The sequence below is a fragment of the Strongylocentrotus purpuratus genome, unplaced genomic scaffold (genome assembly GCF_000002235.5).
Source record: "Strongylocentrotus purpuratus isolate Spur 01 unplaced genomic scaffold, Spur_5.0 spur5_scaffold_12, whole genome shotgun sequence".
Lineage (NCBI taxonomy): Eukaryota > Metazoa > Echinodermata > Echinoidea > Camarodonta > Strongylocentrotidae > Strongylocentrotus > Strongylocentrotus purpuratus.
The window spans coordinates 26,953,787-26,963,842 of record NW_022145597.1 but is presented as its reverse complement, the minus strand read 5'-3'; the positions used below and the strand labels follow the sequence as shown (position 1 = coordinate 26,963,842).

Sequence of the window (10,056 nt, the reverse complement as noted above, 5' to 3'; positions counted from 1 at the left end):
TAAAGGGCAATACAACATCTTTTTTTTTAGGCCTAACTTCCTTGAATAATATTAAAAATATTTACCTACACAAGATTACTTACATATATTTTCTTTGTCATGAACAGATAAAAAGTAATACCTACGTTGGCCAATGGTAGGATCCAACAAATATATCATACTCATAACGCAGGAAAGTTCCATTTCATTGCAAGGGGGTGTCCATCCATGTTCAACCTTGGATGAGGGGTTCCTAAATGTGAGAGTTATCGTCATGTCCGTAGTAGTACCATGGTAAGGAGTCCTGGTAAAGACATGCAAGAGAGAAGGGAAAAAAAAGACTGATTGTGAGTTTCTGAATTATTCTCCAAACAAGAACCATTGGAAGCATAAAAAGATACAGAGGAAATCTTTATTTATTTTTTATTTTTTAGAACTTGTCAGAGAATATTGGAATAGAAAGGCTCCCCCTAAATCTAATGACCATTTTTTTTTTTAGCATTTTGCCACCCTACCCCTCACAAAATCACAGATTAGCCCCTGGATAGTATTGCAACAAACAATGTTTCTAATTTTTTGACACTGAAAAAAGAAGAGAGAGAGAACAAGAAAGAGAGAGAGAGAGAGAGAGAGAGAAAGAGAGAAAGAAAAAAAGAGGGGGGGGGGGGGGGGGGGAGAGGGGAGGAGAGAAAGAGATAGAGCTGCTGTGACGGTGTATCTGTGTACATGCACAAACCACTACTATATGTAGAAAATTCACTACATGGATAAACTAAAAAAAAATAAAAAAAATTAAAAAAAAAAAAAAAAAATTCCCCTGTTTTTCAGCATTTTAAATTACTGAATTAAGTATTTCACATAAACTGTGCACAAAGAGAATTTTTTACAGTTTTCATACTTTACCTAAAACGTAAGCAGCTATTAGTTTTTGATTAACCGTCAAATGTAAGTAGTCTGGAAGACGAGAACCCTTCTCTCCTTGAGTTGGCAACATCAAAGCTACGATGCACATCAGGGCTAACAGGACCACTGTTGCTCCGGGCCCGGCACGCCCTCTATTGGCTGAAAGGAGAGAGTAAGAGATATAACAACAACTGTCCCCTCTTCTCAACCATACTTATAAAGAAACTAGTAAGATGTGGAATTCTAAGGTTCTTGTTGTGTTTATACATAAACATGTATTTAGTGACATGAATTCAACCACACCTGTTAATTGTAGGATGTTTCAATTTTATTCACATTCAAATTGAGCACATCAGCTATAAAATAACCCTCTTCAGTGAAAATAAACACTTGGCATATATTTCTTGAAATATAGGCATTCCACAGCTTTTTACCTTGCACTTTAATTCTAATCAATCAATCATTGAAAGAAGGATTGTGCACTGTCTTTAACTCTGGCGGTGACAGGTGTAAGCTGTCCCATACATTACCCTACCCTAAAAATCATATCCAAAAATAAGAAAAGTACATGTAGGTAAAGCCACTCTGACCCCTTACTATTTTGCAAACAATCTGAATTATCTTTAAAATAATGGGTATATGGGACTACAGAAGATATATTTGGTCCAAACGTAGCTTTCTCATCATATTTTGATTATGAGAGCATTCAAAGAGCAAGCTTTTTGAGGAGACATTTCAACTATGATCGATGTTTCAAAAGAACGATAAACAAGGCTCATGTACATTGTAAAGCGCTTTGAGAGGGCCTTCGGTCCTGAAATGCGCTATAAAAGAATGAACTATTATTATTATTATTATTATTATTATTATTATTATTTGTCATCTTTCCCGAACTCAACCTCTAATCTTGAGATACTTTGCTTCTAAGATCTACAGCCATACCTTGAGCAAAGACGAGATTAGAGGAGGATGGAGATGAGCCTTGAGAACTGGTATCTTCGTTGTCCTGATCGCCCCGCCCTTGAGCAGTGGCTGCTAGCAGTGCCGGGACGTCCTTACGACCTATGACTTCACGCTGTCCGTGGTGGTAGAGGTTAAGGCGGAACTTGTCTCTTTGGCCGAACCCTGTTTCACTAAGTTCTTTGATCCGAATCAGTCTGTCAAGGAACAATTTTGTATGTTTTTTTTTGTTTACTCAGGCAAGTCCAAGTGGTTCTATACCTTAAAGGGATCTGGTAACTTTGTCTTAGAAACTTTTAAAAAATCCTTGATTTACCGGTAGCTTATGCTGCAATGATAATTATGAACCTTTAGGTCAGTCAGGAACCCCATGACTTTTACAAGCCGATGACCTGTCTGATTATCAAGATATTTATGATTGAAAATCGAAATCAAATTGGGGAATTGGAGAAAACGAGTATGGTAAAACCGGTCACTCAAAGGTTTTTACTTCTTGATATTTTGAAGCACAATTTTTTTAGGGCTTCAGTATAACACCATGTCACAGACACAGATAACACGTAGGGCCGTGCATCTCAGATTTAACATTGTTAAATGGTGCCTTTAATGACTACATGTAGATCAAAATGTTGGTGAATCTATAAATGGATGTATTAAGTTAATAGCCCTACTAGAGCATGAATCAGATGACACATGAAATAAAATGATACTTCTGGTGTCAGTTTATTGTCATACTTCCCTAGTACCGTAATATCTGGTAACGTACAGGAACTTGACCCATTGCCCAGTGCCCACTCAGAAAGATTTATACACTCATGAAATACTAGATAATGTCATCATGAAATTTATTCCTAATTTTCATTTCATAACCTGAATCATTCTGCAAATCACTTTGTTACAGAATTACAATATGGAAATCAGGGTTCGCATTATAGGCAATGCATAACTTGGGCCACTTTAAGGATAGGCCTATCTAAGGCTCTACATTGAATGGATACGTCGCCGGACGTGTCCACAAGGTCCGCGGTTCAAGTCCCGTCGCTGCACTAATGCCCTTTGGCAAGACATTGATCTACATTTGCCACTCTCAACCCAGGTGATGTAAATGGGTACCTGGTAGGAATTAATTCCTTGAAATGCTGGAGTGCTGTAATGGCAGCTAGGCTAAAGCCGGGGTAATAATAAATGCGCCTCGGAATAGAATTTCTAGATAGACGGCACTATAGAAATGTCTATTATTCTTCTTCTTATTATTATTATTACTATTATTATTATTATTATTATTATTATTATTACTTACATATCAACACAACAGCCAGGTCTTACAGTACCTTCTGAGTCAACAACATTATACTTCCGAGGAGCTGTGCATAAAACTAAAATGAAGCAAATAAAAAAAGGGATTCATGTACGATAAAGAAATTTGTTGAAGTAAGACAAGAGAAATAAATGAACATGAAACTTTTTGCTTGAATCAACATCCTATCATTATGATAGGTGTAAGCTTTGGTTCCCATTGTCTAGTTGCTCAAGCTTGCTTGTTTCAACCCATGTCCCCTTTTGTCCCCTTTAGACATCTAAATAACAATTAGCATTCATATCAGGCAATTACAACTTTGTAGTGTGTGAATAAATGAAAGTTCATCAAGAAAATTGTTTTGGCACTGACCCTGTATGATGTATGTGCACTGGAAAAATATCAATTCGATTCATTTATTTTTTCCTCTTTCAATCGTTCATATTTACAATGATGGTACATTTGAACATATTCACATATTTATATACATACAGGTGTATAGATCAATTTGCACAATACAATACATTACAAAAATAAACGTGAAATTGAAAGAGAAGGAGGGCCGACTAAAAAGCAGAGCTTGTAGGATGTAAGCCCCCCTGTAAAAGTAATTATTATGAATTATTATTTTATGAGAAGAAAAAAACAAAACAATAACAATAACTGATTCAGTAATACAAAAAAAAAAAATCACTTTTAAACGCAAAACATTGATAAATACATACATGTTTATAAAAAGAAACAATCAAAGTTGCATAAAGTCACACTACAAATTATATCTGATTCGAAAATTCCAATTTGCCGATTTGGTTCTAAAAATCGTTCAGAATATGACTAAATCATACTGGTTGGCAGGTCTGCTTTAAAGGGGGAGGGGGGGGGGGGGGAGCACAGTTAAAAAAAAATCTGTGACATCAAAGAAAAAAGGTGAAAAATCAAGTTCATTTCGGGTCTACGATATAAAAGGGGGGGGGGGCGCATATACATGTACATGTAAACACAATAAGAGGGCACAATATTTTGTACAAAGGTATGAATGATTCAATTGTTTTTAAAGAAATTTGCAAAGGGTACTTGCGTCCCCAAAGCTGCCTGAAACTTACCCTTGAATCGAAACGGGAAATCATATGGGTTGTAGATGGTCAATACTTGCTTGTGGGATTTTCGGTCATCAACGTAAAAGGCTAGCTCGGTGGGGAAAACAAAAATCGGAATCTTTCCATCTCGAAGACGTGGTTGCTGTTCTAAAGGCATATGATTGGTTAATCCTGTCCAGTTCTCTCACATCAGGCACGATGAATCAAAATACCTGGATTTGGAAAAGATATACCGGTATTGGGTCTTTCATGCAGTCTTCATGTTCCTTCATGTGATGTCTAAATGAACTCTTTATATACCAAACAAATAATTCACAAAAATGAAAAAAACACAAACAAATTAAAAGTAAAATGTAAAAGGATTTGTAAAGTGAATATAAACACATTAAAAAAAATAATAACGTTAAGAAATAAGAGGACTTAAACACGTACATGTACATGTACATGTAATTTATAAGCATTCACTTTACTTAAAAAAAAAGGAAAAAATATGATAATCAAGTTAAAATAGCGAAGTAAAATATTGAAGAGCATTTGATAATGTGATTTATAGGACCTAGACTACATGTAAATAATGAATTCTTGTTTGATATATCATTGAAGTCAATTTCAGGAGTCCACAGCATAACGGAAGAAAATGAAATTGAACTGGAAGCCCAACTGCTGAGAACATAGCATTCTCCCAGAATCTTGGGTAAACGTAAAGAGTAAAGATTACTATTAATTAAAGATCACCTATGGATGTATTTTATTAAACATACTTTATAGGTGATCTTTAATTATTCATTTGCGAAGATGAAGAAATAAAGTTATTTAGATCTGACAATGATGATCATCATGGTCAAAGAAAAAACTTGTTAACTGCAATGTGCTGATCTCCTTTTGGATGTTATTATCAGCAAGTTGACTGACTCACAAAAAAAATGATGACTCGATTGGAAAAATGAGTCATACAAAATTGTCAACACATCAATGATAAAACATAACCAACAAATAACAAATTAAACAAAACAATTCTAGAACTACAAAAAATAACCCATCCCCATCCAAAAAAGCAAACAAAACAACCAAAACAACAACAACAATGACCACAAAAAAGTATTAAGATAAACATACACTCAATCTCAGTCTATACAATAAAAAGCTAGAGTAGAGTCTAGAGAGCCTGACATGGCTGAGCTGAATTTGAACGAGAAGACAAAGCGACTTTTAACTTACGTTGAAATCAATGTGCGGGACTAGAAAAACCCAGTCAAATCCAGTGTCGAGACGATTCTGTCTAATCACAGCTCTCTCTGGTCAAAATTTAACTTTCTAACTCTAGCTCTAGACTCTAAATGTACTTGCATAAAATTGCTTGAACAATACGAAGCGAAGTAGACTAGTTTAAAGACATGAATGAAGGCAAAGACGGGCGCTGGCCGTGGGAACGTTTGAAGTATGACGGCTAGCTGAAACATCGAAAACAAAACAAAAACAAATCATTTCGTCATCATCGAAGTGCAGTCAGGCGTGACCTCGACACTAGTCTATATAAGAATACGTGCCTTCACGGTTGTTTCATCGCAAAGCATGCCGGGACATAATTCTAGTCCATTTTCACCTTCGCCGTGATCAGCTGTCCTGTTGCAAACAACGGGATTCTTATCGAATCAACATCATAATCTTGTACATAGTCCGCTATTCTGCAGTGATTTTCTTCCAATCCAGTATCATTTGTACGGTAAGAAAACCAAAGTTTGTGGTTATTCATTTTTATGACTAATAAAGCTGCTAATACGACGTAATGAGAGTGGGCCGAGATCCAACTTTAGTAAATGTAGGCCTAGATCTAGTCCCGTATGTTCAAATGTGTGTGCATTTTAAGTAGACTGATTGTCTTTTAAGCTGCTTAAGTACACTCGTCTCGTGTTTTAGGTAGAAATGTACAGTAATATGAGATTTATGTCTCATGAAATATTAATAGACTTTCTAGATCCTATAATTGATAATGGAATAGGGTCTACTAGAATGGCTGACATTTAGATAGTGATTGCAATTAGTCTAGATCTAAGTGTAAAAAAGTAAAAGAGGCCATGAAAATGATAGATTTGTCGATCTGGATCTGGATATAAATTCTGATATCGATGAGCTCAACTTGAGCATCTACGTGTTGAAGAAGTGATAAGGATTCTTTTGTTACAATCATTCTTGTGGTCACGAACTTAATATGATTGTCTTTTCCCTTATATTTATCAGTTGCAGCATCATCGAACACGGCCGATGAAACAGAAGATAACGTGCATGTAGATGTTACGAGAGAGCTCATTTCACAATGGACAACAGAAGTGTTACGTGACTTTCTACAAGGAGGGGACTCAAGCTTGGAAATCGAGTACCGGTAGTCTCTGCCTTGACGCGGTAGCTGTTCAGCCATCCGAGGTAGACACTGTGAGGAACTGGATTATGGATGGATTGGGGGGGGGGGGGGGGGGGGGGGGGTAGGCATGCAGAACTGGCCTACTATGTTTGTATGTACCTACTGGATAAGGACCCTCCATCACTAGAGGGAAAAATAATGAGAGACTACAAAGAGGGGAAGGCATATAGTTATTTTGCCTTGTGAAAAAATTAGATTTAGCCCCTAAAAAAGTGTTCCTTCGGGTATCAAATGACGACGGGTGAAACCTCACAGTTGTAGAATTATTATCTGTAATGTGATTTCCAAACCATGTGACAGCAAATGGTGTATGGTGTATGTTGTAAAGGTATTGTAAAATGCATTGTTTAACAATGTATAACAATGTTTAAACCGAGATGGACGTATGGCCCTACGTGCTACCAGTGTCTGTGATATGGTGTATTAATACTGAAGCCCTAACAAAATTGTGCCTCAAAATGATCAAGAAGTGCCTCTAAAAAGTAAAAATCTTTGTTTGACCCCTTTTACCATACTCGTTTTCCCCAATAAACTGTAGTGTTATGAAAACCGTTTGGCAAACACAAAATTTGGTTTCGATTTCTAATCGTAAATATCTTGATAATCAGACAGGCGATCGGATTGTAAAAGTCATTGAGTTCCTGACTGACCTAAATTTATCATTGCAGCATGAGCTAAATCCAGGATTATGTTTCAGAATCTGAGAGTAAGTTACCCGATCCCTTTAAATGTGTTTGCATTAAAGGTGGTACCCCCCCCCCCCTCCCCTTCTCAGCAAAAGTCCAGTGTGTAAAGTCAATACGGGCAGATCTTTTTCTTTGTTACGAGCCAGAGATTTTGGGAACACGCATGCGGTACCTCCGTTCCCATTCCTGGAGGGGGGGGGGGCGGGGGTGGTACTACTTCTTCATAAGATGTCAACTTATATGCATTGCATTAAACCTGTTGATATTGATCTAACTTGTATTCATCTCATGGTTATATTTATTTTATCAATAAAATAAAACAACACAGAGAAGGTTGTAGATGAGTACTAAGCAATCATTACTGTATGTAGGACGCCGAGTTGAAGTTATTCATGATTTATTCAAGAGAGGAAGGTCAGACAGACCTGATGTTTTAAATATTTAAAGAGAGAAAAATCATAGAAACAGAGAGAGGCATCGAGAGAGATGTCGACGCTTAATGAAAGAGAAAGAGTGATAATAAGGAGAGAGGAGAGAGAAAGAGACAGAGAGGGGAGGGAGAGATAGAGAGGGAGAGCAAGAATTAGGTGTGAAGAGGAAGATCTAAGAGAACAAGAGATTAAATTTTACAAATGTACACGTTTCCATGTACCTTTACTTAATTTATATTATAATGTAAACGATATTGTGATGGTCTTTGCTTAATTTTAGTTTGCATTCTTTCCTTTAGCTTTATCTTCTAATTTACTATTCTAATTTAGTAAATGTTAGTATAAATATAATTTTGATTTCTATCTCTTCCCCTATGTCATAGCCTCCATTCTTGCTCTCCCTTCCTCATGTTAGTCCATCTCTCTTTCTCTCTCTCTGTAATGATAACCCCTCTATCAATCTTTTCTCCATCAACTCATGATATGTTCCTCCTCTTCTCCTTCTCGTTCATCATCACAATCATCATCATCATCTCAAAACTGTATTAATCAATCTATAAGACTCTTTAGATTGATCAATACAGTTCTTATAACATATGACCTTTATGTACAAACAATAAACCAAATGGTCACAATCATTTAATAAAAAGTGGTAAGAACAATTATTCCAACTCTATGGGCAACAACGTAATCTCCATTTTCTCCTCCTCGTTCAAATATTAGCTTCTTTTTCATTCTTTACTCGTGTTACTTCTCTATCTCTCTGACTATACTCACAAGAAAGTAGAATCAACGGTTTGACATGAAACAGTCTAGAAAATGAACTAAATTTATTCAAGTATCAAATGATTTTGAATTACAGACAGCTTTCTCCCACGAGACGAAAAAAATATCTCCCTAACCAGAAACTGGCAAAATAACTAAATGCCTTTCCCTCTTTGTAGTCTCTCATTCTTCCCTCTAGTGATGGAGGGTCCTTATCTACTAGGTACACACAAATGTCTCTATACATAGTAGACGACCAGCTCTGCAGTCTGCATGCCTTTCTCCCCCCCCCCCCCCCCCCCCCCCCCCCCCCCCCCATCCATCGTCCAGTTTATCTCTACCTCGGATGGCTGAACAGTACCCCCAGAGTACTCGATTTCCAAGCTTGAGTCCCCTCCTTGTAGAAAGTCACGTAACACTTCTGTTGTCCATTGTGAAATGAGCTCTTTCGTAGCATCTACGTTATCTTCTGATTCATGGGTCATAGTGTTTGATGATGCTGCAACTGATAAATAAAAGGGAAAAGAAAATCAAATTTAAGTTTGTGACCAAAGAACCCTCATCACTTCTTCAACACTAGATCATGTAGCAGACGTGTATGCAGGGGGGAGGGAGTTTCGGGGGTTGATCCCCCCCCCCCTCCAATTTTGTTTAGACTATGTGTGTGTGTGTTTTTGAGGAAACCCCCCCCCCTCACTTTTTTAATAACAAAAATAAATTAAACATTTTTTGTGCTAAAGGGTGACCCAAAAAAGGTGACCTTACCCCCCACCAACTGAACAAAATATCGGTCTCCCAAATTTCATATTTTCGGGGAAAAAAAGAAGGAAAAAAAAAGGTGCTCTTACCACCCCCGGCTTATTCACCCGCTGGCCGAGTCGTTGTGAAATTGACTGCGTGATTTTCAAATTTTACCCCCCGGCCCCCCCCCCCCCCCCCCCCCCCCCTCGAAAAAATCCTCCGTACGCCTCCGTCATGTAGATCCTCAAGTAGAGCTCATTGATATCAGACTATTATATTCAGATCCAGATCGAAAAAATCTATCGTTTTCATGGCCTCTTTTACTTTCTTACATTTATAATTTCTAATTGCAATCACTTTCTAGGCCTAACTGTCGGCCATTCTAGTAGACCCTATTCCATTATCAATTATAGGATCTAGAAAGTCTATTCATATTTCATGAGACATAAATCTCATATTACTGTACATTTCTACCTAAAACACAAGACGAGTGTACTTAAGCAGCTTAAAAGACAATCAGTCTACTTAAAATGCACACACATTTGAACATACGGGACTAGATCTAGGCCTACATTTACTAAAGTTGGATCTCGGCCCACTCTCATTACGTCGTATTATCAGCTTTATTAGTCATAAAAATGAATAACCACAAACTTTGGTTTTCTTACCGTACAAATGATACTGGATTGGAAGAAAATCACTGCAGAATAGCGGACTATGTACAAGATTATGATGTTGATTCGATAAGAATCCCGTTGTTTGCAACAGGACAGCTGAT

At 37.1% G+C, this 10,056-nt stretch overlaps 1 protein-coding gene and 1 long non-coding RNA gene across 2 annotated transcripts; both read right to left on the bottom strand.

Annotated features, from left to right (window-relative positions):
- Positions 1–5,711, bottom strand: LOC115922737 (motile sperm domain-containing protein 1-like). Its single transcript, XM_030982250.1, has 6 exons — positions 5,455–5,711; positions 4,243–4,448; positions 3,143–3,218; positions 1,825–2,039; positions 883–1,041; positions 1–283 (listed from the first exon to the last, which is right to left on the bottom strand). Exons 2-6 carry the CDS (start codon positions 4,391–4,393, stop codon positions 252–254), a joined length of 633 nt encoding a protein of 210 aa, XP_030838110.1. The 5' UTR covers positions 4,394–4,448; positions 5,455–5,711; the 3' UTR covers positions 1–251.
- Positions 5,712–8,583: 2,872 nt separating this feature from the next.
- Positions 8,584–9,977, bottom strand: LOC115922736. Its single transcript, XR_004063587.1, has 2 exons — positions 9,947–9,977; positions 8,584–9,042 (listed from the first exon to the last, which is right to left on the bottom strand). It is a non-coding gene; the product is annotated as an uncharacterized LOC115922736 (long non-coding RNA).
- Between the last annotated feature and the right edge of the window lie 79 nt (positions 9,978–10,056).